The 15,565-nt window shown below is 48.7% G+C and overlaps 1 protein-coding gene across 1 annotated transcript in view; it reads right to left on the bottom strand.

Moving 5' to 3' along the window:
- Window positions 1-12,974, bottom strand: part of UBE2H (ubiquitin conjugating enzyme E2 H) — a 71,139-nt gene extending 58,165 nt beyond the window's left edge. Inside the window, exon 1 of the mRNA XM_028747810.2 lies at window positions 12,590-12,974. Coding sequence (XP_028603643.1) covers window positions 12,590-12,642 — 53 coding nt within the window. The 5' untranslated portion in view covers window positions 12,643-12,974. The remainder of the gene's footprint in view (window positions 1-12,589) is intronic.
- Window positions 12,975-15,565: the final 2,591 nt, after the last annotated feature.

Raw genomic sequence — 15,565 nt, 5'->3', positions numbered from 1 at the left:
TTTGTATTTTTATACTGTAAACTGTCCTGAGATATATGGATGAAGGGTGGCATAAAATTAAAATAAAATAAGTAAATAGAAGGCAGCAGTAATAATTGTCTTGTTCAGTAGCCAATAAGAGCCAAAGAGCAACAATTTTCAGAAGTGTGCATCACACTGGTTCCAGGAGGGTGGTTAATCTGGTTCCTTCTGTACATAGCCTTTTCAGTCACAGCCTTCAGTATTCTTCCATCACAGAAGCTTTGCAGGAAGAAATGAAGAATTCACCCTGAGCACCCGAGAAAGTAATCTAAACACACCCCCGGAGCAAAGGCTACAGGAAGCACAAAACCTGAGTCCTCAGCTTTGATTTCTAGCAACGTGGGAAAACCTTGTGGGAATTTTGCTACAGATACGCACTCTTGAGACTTCACTTGGCAGCAAGTCCACAGAGGAAATGGGTCGACTTACTTCCGAGATGATGCAAGGTGAGTGGGGGCTGCCTGCCCAAGTCACCCCATCACACAGAGACACCCTGAAACCTTGGTCTTGCCCCCCACCCAATGCTGTTTTGGAGGAGAAACGAGTACTGTAACCCAGCTTTCTGACTCAAGTTATTATCGCTACTCACAAGCAGTACCTGGGGTTGTAAGGGTTGCAACACTCCCCATTTCTTTATCGTGAACTTGCACAAAGCTTAATAATGTGTCATCATTTTTTCTGTATTTAAGCAAGGGCAATTGACGACCCCAAATCTCCAGCTCTTGAGGCTACTGGGCGTTCTTACAAGCCAAACTATTTGCATTCAGTTCACTACCTTAGATTATCAAATACCGTACTGGCCCGAATATAAGACGCACCCGCAAATAAGCCGCATCTTTAATATTCAAGGCTTATTTGGGGGTGCGGCCCATCTCCCGGCTCTACCACCCTGACGGGGGGCCAGCGGAGGGGTGGGGCGGCGGCTTCCGAGTGTGCTGCACACTCACCTTCTAACACTACCGCCTCCCAGCACTCCCTCCACAAGCCGGTGCCGGGGGAGGCTTGAGAGCGGCCGGCGGACTGCCGCCATTGCCCCACACTCCGGGCTGCTTCCTTTTGGGGGGGAGAAACGCCGCCTTCCCGGCAGCGTAAGATCGCAAATATAAGCCGCACTTTAACTTTTCACTGTCAGAATTGGGGGGGGGGGCGAGTGCGGCTTATATTTGGGCCAATACTGTATATTAGTATCTCTGGCTACATTGGGGACGGATGGACACGGGTGGCATTTTGGGTTAAACCACAGAGCCTAGGACTTGGTATCAGAAGGTCGGCAGTTCAAATCCCCGCGACGGGGTGAGCTCCCGTTGCTCGGTCCCTGCTCCTGCCAACCTAGCAGTTTGAAAGCACATTAAAGTGCAAGTAGATAAATAGGGACCGCTCTGGCGGGAAGGTAAACGGCGTTTCCATGCGCTGCTCTGGTTCGCCGGAAGCGGCTTAGTCATGCTGGCCACATGACCCGGAAGCTGTACGCCGGCTCCCTCGGCCAATAAAGCGAGATGAGCGCCGCAACCCCAGAGTCCTTCGCGACTGGACCTAATGGTCAGGGGTCCCTTTATCTTTAGCTACATGGGAAGTACGTTTTAGTTAAGCAGTCACCATCTTTCAATCTGGCCTGGTGAACAAAATATGTATATAGCTTGAAAACCTGCACATTCCCGAACAGGACCACTTAAAAACAACACACACATACAAATGCAATTTCATTTCACCTTGTTATTGCTCCCTTGTTCTCTAGATCAACTGTGACAATATCACATTAAGATCTGCTATGGGCACAGTCCTGCCTAGAGTCCTCCCACCCCCACCCCCAATTAATGAGAGCCAAGGGCACACAGCACTTGAAAAAAGTGCTGTTCTGGCACCCAGGCCTTCAGATTAATGATCAACTTGGGGCCCCCCAATTACCACTGGTAGAACAATGGTTCAGCTTATAAGCTCTGGCAGACGCAGCCCTATCTTACTTGGGTACCCACAATGATGGGAGTCTAAACTACTCTTTTCTAGAAATCTCTCCCCCCTGAAAACCCTCTAGTGCTTCAAAAACCTTACCATATTGTTGACCAAAGGTCACCACACTGTGACCGTGCCCCGGCTATTGGTGCTGGGGCTGGCAAAGCCGTTTGACATCCGCAGCCTGAGAGCAAGAGAGCGCCTTAGCAAAACCACTCCAGCATCATTATGCGAGGCATGGGAAAAGCCACCATAATAGCAACAGGGCAAGGACAGAGAAAACTTCAAGGCCTCACTTTCATGAATAGGCCTTTCAGGAGTCTCTCTTTAGTGAGCTCAGCTATTTCCCCCCTCTCTTCTCTCACCCGCCCCCCCATTCCCCCCCACCTTAACACAGCTACATTAGCAATAACAGAAGCCAAGCCGCTGAGCTTTGCAATCAGGTCCCGGGACTTAAAGAGGATGTTACCTCTGAAGTTTCACGGGCAATGAAACGCAATACAGAGACCCTAAAGAGATGCGAGACAAATGCTTCCACGGAGTGGGTCATTCTAACTCGTATTAAACTGTTTTTTTAATAATTCCCAACACTGCTTCAGAACTCGTGTTTATACACAGGCAAGGTAGTGAGTGGGACGCGGGTGGCGCTGTGGGTAAACCACAGAGCCTAGGTCTTGCCGATCAGAAGGTCGGCGGTTCGAATCCCCGCGACGGGGTGAGCTCCCGTTGCTCGGTCCCTGCTCCTGCCAGCCTAGCAGTTCGAAAGCACGTCCAAGTGCAAGTAGATAAATAGGTACCGCTCCGGCGGGAAGGTAAACGGCATTTCCGTTCGCTGCTCTGGTTCGCCAGAAGCGGCTTAGTCATGCTGGTCACATGACGCGAAAGCTGTATGCCGGCTCCCTTGGCCAATATAGAGAGATGAGCGCCGCAACCCCAGAGTCAGCCACGACTGGACCTAATGATCAGGGGTCCCTTTACCTTTAAGGTAGTGAGTGCCCTCTTAAGGAGCAGCGGCTGCCGAAGTCACTAGGTCCATCAGGAGAGGGCAGTTTGATTGAGCTGCAAAGTCATCGACACAGCCAACTTCAAATGATTTACAACAGGTATGTCCAAAGTCTGTTTTAGGGGCCTAATCCGGCCCGCTGGTCGATTTAATCCCGTGGCAGTATATGTTCTGGGGTAAAATCCTAAAAAAAAAACCCCACAACTTTGGTCGGCCCTCACGCATGTTCACTTCATCAAATGTGGCCCTCTTTGGAAAAAGTTTGGGCACCCCTGCTTTACAAGCTTAGAGGCAGATCTCGCATCGTAACCAGAGCCCAACTGGTATAAGGGCTCTGAGCAGCACAGCTTTTTAAAAAATGGGTAATTGAATGATTTATTTTTTTAATGGTAAGGTAACAGCGCACTTGATCTGTTTAATCAATGAGACTTGGACTTAACTGTCTCCATTCCAAGCTATTTGATTCCAGTTCGGTCTTTCCTAGTTTTCAGCAGCCATACAGGTAATACCAGAACACGCTAAAGCAGAACTGGTCTCCACTTCACCCACTAAGCCACGAGTCCAAACTTTTCTGCTTGTTCTTATCAGCACTACTCGCTTCTCTGTGGCACCCAGGGCAATCCACTGCATTATTCACCAGGAATCTGTCCTGTCTCCATTGCCCATGACCATGTTTGTGAGCACAGCAGAATGGAACAACTCCCTTCCCCCAGGGACTCACCCTCGTCCTCAGTTTGATAAAGGAATGGCTACACCACGGAATAATCCAAATTCTAGCTCAAAGGCAATAGGGCACTGCATGGACAACAAGTCTCTCTTTCGGAGAAGCTTCCTGACTTAAGTGACCTTGCCAACGCGCCCCCAACAAGCTTCCGAATCGTTCCTTGGAAGATGCCTGACCACCACTCGCTTAGAAAAGAAAACACCAAGGGATGGATCTGCAGACAGCTTCTGGCCCCAGTAAATGCAAACAGAAAATGGCAGGCTTTCTTTACATCTCTGCTTACCAAGAGACAGGAGTCTGGTGCTGCCACCACATCTTGCATGTGAGCCTCTCAAAGTCATCATCTGCCAACAAGTCGGTGAGTGGTTAGACCCGGCATGTTAATTCTTAATGCATAATAATAAGACAACAGGGTAAAAATACTGTTTGGTCAAGCCAGCTTTCAACCCATCCACTAGAAAGAATATTAGGATATTAGTGGTCATGTATTTTGAGACCAATCTGCAATTACTTGTTATTATGATTATTATTTATTAAGTTTGTATACTTCCTTTCATTTGTAGATCCCAGGGTGGTTCACAGCAAACATTGTTCAACTTGAGCTGTGCAACTCTTTCAGTGAGTAACGTCTTAGCTAGAGACCCTTCAATTCCAACTGGTTTTTTTAAAAAACCACAAAAACCCAACAGATTTCATATCTCTGAAATCTGCTTAATGCATTAATTGCGCTAACTCAGTTCTTGCTTTCAGCTCTACTGGTTAATTAAGTTGAATCCACACAAACAAGCCCTTATTATAAGACAGACCAGAATGAAAAGCTTGCTAAGGCCTTGTATTGCAAGCTGTTCTAAGCCAATTCATATTAGGCAGCTCCAGCACCACATAACCATTTTAATGATATTATAAGTAGATGCAGCACTCTTTCAAGTCTGTGTTACAAGACTAAGCTTCAATGGGCTATGCAATCAAACTGACAAAGCAACAATGAGACAGTGAATTTAAAATCAAAGCCCTGTGCCTTCCACACAAGCAAGGAACTCTGCACAGCCTAGTAAGTTTATTTCTGAAAGCAACAAGGTAAGATCTTGGAAAGCTATCGTTTATGCACAGCGGATATCACATAAGCAATTAATCAACATGCTCAGGCAACTCATTAATTGCAGATTAAAAATATGAATTTTTAATCACAGCTGTCCCTCTGTGAAATGGTGTTCAATGCTTATGATATTGTTGTAAACAACGACTCAGATAATACAGTTAAGATTTGCCACGTTATATGTGATTTGCCTGTGTCTGGCCAAGAAAAAATGGATTTAAATGACTTAAATTAAAACTACCAAAACAAATCCTTACTTGGGCTGTTCCATGAAACAAACTATAAGCTTTTAAAATTGCCTGGTATATATAACCTATGCAAATTGCAGTTCATTTGAACATCGGTATTTTCAAAATGAGATATGGAGGCTCCAGTGTTTATGGAAGGTATTCATATCCAGCATTCTGAGTACTTTGGGGTTTTCTGCAGCTACAGAGTGACATGGTTATTTTCCTGGATAAAATAAAAATAAAGACCGGATTGCAAAGTGTGACTCACTCCAACTGTGAGTTAAGAGGGGTATCTTGTGTCACCACAATCAACTATAGCACCACACAAGGGTGGGAGGTGGGGGGAATCTGAACATTAATTCTGAACACCTCAACTGTGACGAAGCCTTCAAAGGATGTTTCACACATATGACTCCCCCCCCCAATCTTTCCTTTCCCCAGCTTTGCATCTGTTCATAAAAGGAGAACACAACAACAAGCATTCTACCAGGTTTCTAACTTTGCATTCTGAATCAGGAGATTTCCAGAGCTGACTACCCTATAACAACCAGGATAAGTTATTTTTCCAGTAAACTGCTTCCTGTTCCATGGCTTCTTTGTTCATCCGAAAACTTCAGCATAACACTGCCTTTGAAGCCAGACAGTTTGTTTGCTTTAAATGCCATGGATGTACCCTGAGAGCTTTGAAAGCCAAAACGAATCGGAGTCTGTACATACCGAAGACCTTGTTGTCTGGGCAGGAATTTAACAGCTGTTAAATGCAGGGGCTACGCAGGTATGGGATTATTTTTTTGGGGGGGGTGTATTTTATATTCATCCTATATATAATCCAGCATGGGTTAAAAATACGCAAAAAAAGATTTCGCTTCATTTCATATGGGTCCCAATTTTAGTGTCATAGACTGGGAAGAGCGAGATCTGGCACCATCTTTCAGCTTAACCTATCTCCGTTTGCAAGGATAAGATTAGGAAGATATTGTATGCCTTGAGATCCTTGAAGAGATGAATGTAACAAACCTGGGCAATGCAGCAGCAACCAGTGTTCATGCTAGAGCCTAGCCTAGGTTCTCACCAGGGCAATAAACATCCGCCTGGATTGCATTTCGTACCATTTCAGATGGGGACTCGCGTGACTCAGTGACTCTCCGTTCAAGAGATTCCCTTCACAAAGAAACGAGCATATCAGGTAGAAGAATTGTAGTCTACCTTCTCCCCCCAAACAGTAGTTTTCTATGTGAAGGGGTTTTTGTTTGTACTGAGCAGCTTCAAACCATTTCTGGTCTGAAATATACCACTCAGACACATATTTAGCACCTCACAGAGAACGAGGCCTCACTGTATTAGAGAACTGTGAAGTTCAGATATGACAGAGCCATCCACCCCACCCAAAATATTTCACACACGCTTCCTTAGAAATCTAAGGGGGAAGAGAGCTTCCTCTGTTCCTAACTGATCGAGATACTTCCAAGCAGAGAAGCAAAGGATTAGGCTGCACAACCACAAACCGTGTTTTAAGTATATATTATAGTTAATCCAACACGCTGACCTGCCGCAAGTGTATAAATGCCAAGTGAAATTAGTACCAGCGTTTTAGATTACAGGAAAAGGCAGCTAAAAAACTTGCCCAAGCTTATCAAGCAAGTCTGTGGCATACACAAAATCTGAATTCAGGTTTCCCTAGTCCAGGGGTCTGCAACCTTTAAGACAAAAAGAGCCACTTGGACCCGTTTCCAAAGGAAAAAAAAACCTGGGAGCTGCAAAACCATTGCGACATTTAAAGCATGCGCGCCGCTGCCCTCCGATCTGACAGCGGGTGGGAAGGTGACGTCGGGACAGTGCGTGACTAATGCACGCACCGCCCCCATGCGACGTCACAGCCAGTACAGCGTCCACCACAGTGGGGAGTGTCGGGGCGCACAATGTGCCTCCTCCCCTCTCTAGTATCCGCCCCGGAGCCACGGCAAAGGTGTAAAAGAGCCACATGCGGCTCCGGAGCCGCGGGTTGCAGACCCCTGACCTAGTCCACCCAAGCTCAACACAAGCACACAATTGATGGAGTGTCGTGTTTCCTGTGTTCTCTTTGCAAGGCTGTAGGTACTTTTTCTGGACACAGCGCTGATGTTGGGGAAGCTGCAGCGAAGGATCTGAGGGAATTCTGCTGGAACTGGAGATGCCACAGGTGCATCAGACATAATACAGATTTCATGGCAGAAAGACCTCTGGTTGCAGTTTGGTATTCAATATTAACTACCATTTATACAGCCTTTCGGATTCACTGCTTGTAATTTATTCAATCTTTTAGATTCCCAGAGCACATTTCAACCTTTTGCCCTTGCAAAAACTGTGTGTTCGCTCTCGCCCGTTTTATGGAGGGGGGTTACCAAGACCAAGAAACTGTGTCTTGTCCAAAACTACCCCCAGAGTTGAGACATGAGCCTCCAGCTCCCATAATCCACATCCTATCTCTCTATTCATAGGCTTTGACATGGCCACTCTTCTGGAATTTGGTTCTCTATAGCCAACGCAGCATAATTCTGCAAGCAGTGATACATTCCCAGCTGCCAATGTGAGCTCCCCTCCCCATTTCCATATCCCAAGGCCAGCTCAGGAGTGTGGAGTTACTTCCACACCTCTCCATTTCATCACATGTGGCACGGCTTCTTTGCCACAGAAGCGCTAGCCCTTTTTCGAGGCAGGCTTAGCATCACGCTAGATGCCCCATTTTCAAGCTTGCAAAAACAAATCCAGTATCTTGCACCAACTTTCCATTTGTTGTGGAACTCTCTGACCGTTTTGATTCCTCTGCAAGTGACCAAGTCAACGAGGCCAAATATATATACAGTGGTACCTCGGGTTACATAGGCTTCAGGTTACATACGCTTCAGGTTACAGACTCCGCTAACCCAGAAAAAGTGCTACAGGTTAAGAACTTTGCTTCAGGGTGAGAACAGAAATCGTGCTCCGGCGGTGCGGCGGCTGCAGGAGGCCCCGTTAGCTAAAGTGGTGCTTCAGGTTAAGAACATTTTCAGGTTAAGAACGGACCTCCGGAACGAATCAAGTTCTTAAACCGAGGTACCACTGTACAGTATATATTTAAAGACCAGCCTGAGCCACCAGGAGAAGGGCAAAAACAAACTAAATAAACCGTGTCTTGGTGCTGGTTCAGACTGGGGAAGTTAAAGGCACACTACTGATGTGACCCAGAGGTAATTTAGATTGTTAAGAGTAAACTGCTGAACTGTCCTTCAGCCCAAACTTTAGACTGCCTCAAAAACCACTGCAAACCGGGGGGGGCGGGGGGGGCGGTGGAGAAACCAAACCCTGTCCCACCCCTGGCAGCCAGTCATGTCCCTCGGATTAACGTGAGTTTGGATTAACAGCGACCTCCTTTTGCTTGCAGGACACTTTTCTTCCTTTCCTGCGCCAAGCAACCCCTTGACCCGGCACAGATTGTCCCGCTCTCTCTCTCCGTCTCCAACGCCTTCCAGCCCAGGCCTCCCCCTTCCCAGCCCCCACGCTCCTGAATATAAACACACTCTTGTCACACACTCCATCAGCTGTTTGGGTTGCTCCGCCCAAGCCTCGGTTTCCGGGTAGTAACAGAACAGCCAATCGGCTGACTCGCAGGCTCTGTCCGGAGGCCTTTTGCCTGCAAAGACTTTTCCAAAACAAGCAGTCCCTGGGTTGCTCCGGAGCAAGAAGGGAAGCTAAGAACCATTAAAAAAATAAATAAAGGGGGGGGGCTAGAAAGAGGAGAGAGGCGTCCCTCCAGATTTGGAACTTTAAAAAGATCACACACTAAGGTCATTGATGCCAGTTCTTGGAGATTTAGGAAAGGCACCCTAGCCAGGACTAGAAAGGTGTTGAGAGTTGCCGTTGTTTTTTATATTAAAAACCCCCCAACACATTCTATTAGTAACTCTGCAGTGCAAGAAAGGAACTCAACAACAAGTCAGCAAAGACCAAAAAAAAAAGGCTGGAGCTGCGATTCGCCCCACAAGGTTGAAATGCAACACACACAAGCTTCTCACTTCTTTCAAAGGTTTGCACAATGTTTAGAGAAGCGTCCAAAAAACCAACCGAGTGACTCAGAGTTTCAGATCACCGTCATGCAATTACCAAGAGGAGGCTCATTTCTTTCTAGCTAGGCATGCTAACAACTCACCCATGTAACACAGGACATTGGCCAACCAACCTCTCCCTCTCTGGGTTGCACAGATGTGAGTGCACAAGGCCAAAACAAGGGGTGGGGGAACGACAGCAGCAGCACCACCACCACCCCACCAAACCTGTCAGAGCAGTTAAGTCGACAGCTGCAGACACTTTCTGTGGGGCCATGCCTTCGCTCCCCACCCTATATCCCCAAGTTAGTCAGAGGCTGAAAATCAAGATGAGAGGCGAAGAGGTACTTTGAAAGCAGGAGACGCAGTCCTACAAGAAGCGGCAGCATACAAGGGACACAAGTTGAGGAAAGAGGCATCTCCTCTACTGGAGGCCACCAGAAGGTGCGCTGGGCTCCCCTCCGCCTCTAGATTCCAGTGAGCAAACTTCATACATAAATTAAGGCTGCTCTCCTAAGCACAAAATGACTTGGGAGCAATCCCCCCCAATGAAAGCAACACGACTTCCAAGTAAACAGCGAGGACTAGGCTGGGTCACAGTTGCTGTGGCCTGCATACCCAAAACACTGACTGTACAGATGCCGAAGGAAAGCCACAGGAAACAAAAAGACCTATTTGTTCATCACACTCACAGGACACAGTGAGTCCACATCACTTAAAATACCAGGAATGATCATAAGAACTCTGGTTTGAGGTCTTTTTTTAGCCGTTTAGTTTGTTTCTTTTGTCAAACAGAAGGATCGGCAGCTAACCATGAACCGGAGAGGAATGCCAGGCTATTCGCTGTTCTCCTATCCACCATCAAATTAAACAGCAACCACAGTACCAATAAGCCAAATGAAGTCATTTTTTTTAAGAAAAACAACCCCTGCTCTTTGTCTCCTAAAATGCTATGATCTTTCAACATGCCAGCTACCAAGTGAAGAGAAAGTGGGGGTGGGGGAGGCAAAAAAGAAAAAGGATACACTACCAGGAGGTCACAGTGGGCCTCATCGCTCCATAATCCGGCTGCCTTTTCAAAATTTATATATAATGAGAATCTCTCTTCTTTTTTTTTTGTCACTGAACAGCTGGAGTTCTATCTAGCCTCCCCTCAAACCAGTAAAAATTAACCATCGAATGAAGTTTGTATCCGAGGAAGGATATGTCATGCATATGCAAGTGAAGCCGAGGATAAAAATAGCTTTGATTCCACAGCAATCACAAGCCACTTCCTATTTATTAAAAACAACATTTTTAAAGGGGGAATCTATAGACAGTTATCAAACACAGGCTTTGTGCTTTTAAAAATGTACAGACAGACAGCTAAGCAAGAGACTGGGGAACTCGCTGTGCAGCGTCAACAATTGACTATAATAATTTCACCCCAGCAGGCCTAATCTAAACAAGTTTGTTTATCTCTGGAAACTAAATGCTATTTGTAACCCTCTCACCCTTCTACATAGTTAATTCCTTCCCGGTTAAATTCTCCTGGGGGAGGTTAACACATTCAATAAACATATCTGAATGCATTTAAGTTGGCTATGTCAACGCCAACCCATCTCCTCCTTCCCTCCCCACCACCTAATAAACAGAACTATTAATAAACCTATTCTATACGCAAATTCACTGCACTATTTCAGAAGCTTCACAATCTTCAAATATGCAGACAGGGACAAGGTAACATTCTACTGAGAGGCAAGAACAAAACGTAATTTGGAAAACAAAAACAGATCCTTTACGAAGGGATAAAAGGAAAATCTTCACGGAACTGAAGTGTTACATAAACAAAACCAGCAGCACAAAAAAGGAAAAATGGGTTTCTACGGCATTTCGATTCTTTTTCTCCACTATTACTACTTCAATGTTGTTCTCCAGGTGCTCCCACCCGCATTAACCGTCCCCCCCCCCAGCTGCCATCAGAAGCTTCCCGAACAGCAGACTAAAACTGGATTGAGTAAATAGTAACACACCACCAGAAGCTGATCACTGGATTGCTAACTGTCAACAACTAGCCTCCCTTCTCTCCCCAGCTAAATGTGGCCCATTGCCCCCCCCCCCCCACAAAGCATGTATTAATTCTGGTTGGGGAGGGGGAAAGAGAGCACATCCGATTCAGTGTGTGTAGAGGGAGTTGTATTATTATTCAGGCATTGTCACAATACCTGAAAGGGGGGAGCACTGACTCTGGTCACAATCATTAGCGAGGCAGACAGAGAATAAGTGCTTTCCCCCCCACTGCCTATATTGTTTCCCTACGAAAATATTTTGGGATTCCTCTCCCAAGACAAAGGGGATTTATTTATTGAAGGCAACAAGGGGTCCTGATTACCCCAAGAGAGTCTGGCTTCAGACACAGGCCTCTACAGCCCCCCCCCATCCGCCAAAAGAACCAGTTTCTTTGGGGAGAGAGAAGAAAGAACGGATTCGAAGAGGTCTATATTTGGGGGCAAGGAAGAGGAGGGTAGGGAATGAGTTCCTGAACCCCCCATTAAAAAAATACTAGAATGAAAAGTCAACAACTGTGTTCTTCTCATTTCTCAAAGGGGGGTGTCTGAAGGCCTCATTTTACCTAAAAATGAGATATCCCTTCAATGGTATGATGGTGTTGTTGGGGTTTTGGGGGGGAAGGAATAAAAGATGTAGCTCTGTCTATACCTGGGGTGCCTCATCTCTCTCCTCCCCCCATTTCCTAGAGCCCAACAAGAACAAAAAAATAAAATCACCTGGAGCTGCTAGAATTTACTACTCTCCAGGAGTTGCAAGTCTCTTCCCCTCCCCTGAGATTATTGGGGTGCCCTCGCTCTCCAACCCTATTCTCAACATCTTACTCTGGAGAAGGCTGCTTTCTTCTAATGGGTGGTGCTGAGAATAATTCCATTCTCCTGCTGGTGAAAAGGAGAGGGAAGGGCTTTTCCTCCCGGACCCCCATATTCCAGGAAAGCCTTTGTACACTCCTCAGTTCCAAGGGGTCCGCAATTCTGCGCCCCTCACCTGGAACCGGAGGCAGGGAAAGGGAGAGAAGCAAAGCAGAACAGAAACAATAACCGTGCATCTATTCTCTGCGATGGAATAGGCATTCGTCTTCAGCAAGTGGAGGGCACTGCCCCCCACCCACCCCCAAAAAGTCCCTGCTTTCACCCCATCATTCCTTGGCCTGGTGGAAGAAGGAAACCTATTCTCTAGACCCCCACCCCCCAATATGAAGTTCTATTTAAGACCCCCAGTCCAGTTTTTTTGAGGGGGGCCCCCTCTCTCTCCCTGCCCCCCAACCATTCCAACAAAGTCTTCCTTTATCTCCTTAGTCCTGCCTCTCACTAACTGCCCCTCAAGTGTGTGTGTGGTGGGGGGGTGTCTGTGCCTTGCTCCCCAATACATTCCAGAATGGGGGGCTGCCCCCCGTTTTACCTGCCTTCGCCGCCCCCCCCTCACACAACCCCCCCCCCACTCTCCAGGTAAGGATACAGCTTGACCACGTCGGTGTCCATCCGCCTCTTGCCCGGGCTGGGGGAGGACATGGTGGCCCCCCGGCCGGCGGCCCCTCCCGGGCGGAGTCTGGAGCTGCCTCTCTTGTCCTGTCAGGACCCCTTTTCCGCTGGGGGGGCGCTTCAGGAGGTGGGGGTCCGAGCCCCGCTCTGCGCCTGCGCGGAGGCCTCTCCCCCCCCCCCCCGCCGCCCGAGCCCTTCTCGCCTCCGCGGCCCCTCCCTTCACGAGCCGGCTCTTCCTGCCCCGCGGGCTTCCCCCCCTCCTCGGCGTCTCTCCTCAGCCTCAGCTTCCTGACCCCCCTCACAGCTTCCTGCGCCCTCCCGCTCCCGGATTGCTGCTCCTGCTCCGGCCGCTGCCTCGGCTCTGCCGAAGCCTCTCTCCGGACCCCTGACGTCACCCACAGTGACCTCACCGAACAGCCCGCTCCGGATTGGACGCGGTCCCGCGTGACGCCGAGAGACGCGCCGGGCCCCGCCCCGCAAGCCCGCCTCCCTCGCCGCTCGGCATGCCGGGAGGTGTAGTCCGCCGGGCCTGAGGCGAAGTCGGGCAGCTGAGGCGAAGGAGAAGGCTGGCCGCGTTCTTAGGCCCGCCGACTGGTTCGGCCCGTCGAGGGTTCGAGACCCCGCTTCCCGCCCGCCCCCTCAGGGCCTGGCTTTTTAAATTAAGCCCACCTAACCATTTCTCCAGGCGGAGGTTCATGTCTGACTGCTCGGCCCTGGGTGGTGAGGGCATCTGAGCATGTGCAGAGCGCTTTGCAGGGCGGCACTCCACAAATGGCGGGCTTGAGGCCCGGAGCCTGTTTTCATTAACTGAGAGCCAGTGGTGGTGCGGTGGTTGGAGTGTGCGACTAGGACCTGGGAGAGATCAGGGTTCGAATCTCCACCACTAGGCCATGAAGGTGATGGATGGTCACAGCCTCTCTTCCTGACCTATCGCACAGGGTTGTCGTGCTCTACCAACTGAGCCAGGCAGAGGCAAATCCCATGATCCCTAGCTAAGAGGACCAGTGGTCAGGGATGATGGGAGGCGCAGGTCAGTTCTGTGTCCAGGGCAGCTGTCTGCCAGCTCCATCTGGTACGCAGGATGAGACCCTCCCTGCCCACAGACTGTCTCTCCAGAGTGGTGCATGCTCTGGTTATCTCCCGCTTGGACTACTGCAATGCGCTCTATGTGGGGCTACCTTAGAAGGTGACCCGGAAACTGCAACTAATCCAGAATGCGGCACCCAGACTGGTGACTGGTGACTGGGAGCGGCCGCCGAGACCACATAACACTGGTCCTGAAAGACCCACATTGGCTCCCAGTACGTTTCCGAGCACAATTCAAAGTGTTGGTGCTGACCTTGAAAGCCCTAAATGGCCTCAGCCCAGTAGACCTGAAAGAGCAGTGAAGGTCCTGTGTGAACATCTGGAGGCAGTTGGAGGATGGATGGCGGCTAACAGATTGAGGTTGAATCCTGACAAGACAGAAGTACTGTTTTAGGGGAACAGGGGGCGGGTGGGTGTGGGGGACTCCCTGGTCCTGAATGGGGCAACTGTGCCCCTGAAGGACCAGGTGCGCAGCCTGGGAGTCATTCTGGACTCACAGCTGTCCATGGAGGCGCAGGTTAACTCTGTGTCCAGGGCAGCTGTTTATCAGCTCCATCTAGTATGCAGGATGAGACCTTACCTGCCCGCAGACCATCTGCCCAGAGTGGTGCATGCTCTGGTTATCTCCCACTTGGACTACTGCAATGCGCTCTACGTGGGGCTACCTTTGAAGGTGACCCGGAAACTACAACTAATTCAAAATGCGGCAGCTAGACTGGTGACTGGGAGCGGCCGCCGAGACCACATACCAGTCTTGAAAGACCTACATTAGCTCCCAGTACGTTTCCGAACACAATTCAAAGTGTTGGTGCTGACCTTGAAAGCCATAAACGGCCTCGGTCCAGTATACCTGAAGGAGCGTCTCCACCCCCATTGTTCTGCCTGGACACTGAGGTCCAGCACCGAGGGCCTTCTGGCGGTTCCCTCACTGTGAGAAGTGAGGTTACAGGGAACCAGGCAGAGGGCCTTCTCGGTGGTGGCACCCGCCCTGTGGAACGCCCTCCCACCAGATGTCAAAGAGAACAACAACTTCCAGACTTTTAGAAGACATCTGAAGGCAGCCCTGTTTAGGGAAGCTTTTAATGTTTAACAGACTGCTGAATTTTAATACTTTGTTGGAAGCCGCCCAGAGTGACTGGGGAAACCCAGCCAGATGGGCGGGGTATAAATAATAAATTCTATTCTATGGGAATTGTAGTCCCAAAACATCTGGAGGACCGAGGTTGCCTATGCCTGAACTAAGCCCCCACAAGACTCTTTTAATATCTCATGATCCTGGGTTCGAGCTCCATGCTGGGGAAAAGTTTCCTGCATGGCAGGGGGTTGGACTAGATGACCCTCAGGACCCTTTTCAACTATGATTCTAGGAGAGAACTGTGAACCCCACCTTGAGTTCCTTGGAGAAAAAGGCGGTGATATAAATGCAGTAAATAAATAAATAGCAGAGTGATCTAATTCCTCTCTACGTCTCCTGATTGATTGGCAAAAAGAGGGTCACTGAGCACATGTCGTCCGTCCCAGAACCTGGGTCTAGGATAAGAAAGTAGGGTTTCCTTCTTTTTCTGAAGGTCTTGTTTTGGAAACCTAGGCCTCTTGCAAGTGTGCTTCAGATTCAGTGGCAAAAATGCAATATGAGAAAATACAGTGGTACCTCGGGTTAAGTACTTAATTCGTTCCGGAGGTCCGTTCTTAACCTGAAACTGTTCTTAACCTGAAGCACCACTTTAGCTAATGGGGCCTCCTGCTGCCACCGCGCCGCCGGAGCACGATTTCTGTTCTCATCCTGAAGCAAAGTTCTTAACCTGAAGCACTATTTCTGGGTTAGCAGAGTCTATAACCTGAAGCGTATGTAACCTGAAGCGTCTGT

The sequence above is a fragment of the Podarcis muralis genome, chromosome 10 (genome assembly GCF_964188315.1).
Source record: "Podarcis muralis chromosome 10, rPodMur119.hap1.1, whole genome shotgun sequence".
In the NCBI taxonomy this organism is placed as follows: domain Eukaryota; kingdom Metazoa; phylum Chordata; class Lepidosauria; order Squamata; family Lacertidae; genus Podarcis; species Podarcis muralis.
The sequence above is the reverse complement of the archived record's forward strand: the minus strand, read 5'-3'. Positions and strand labels throughout refer to the sequence as shown.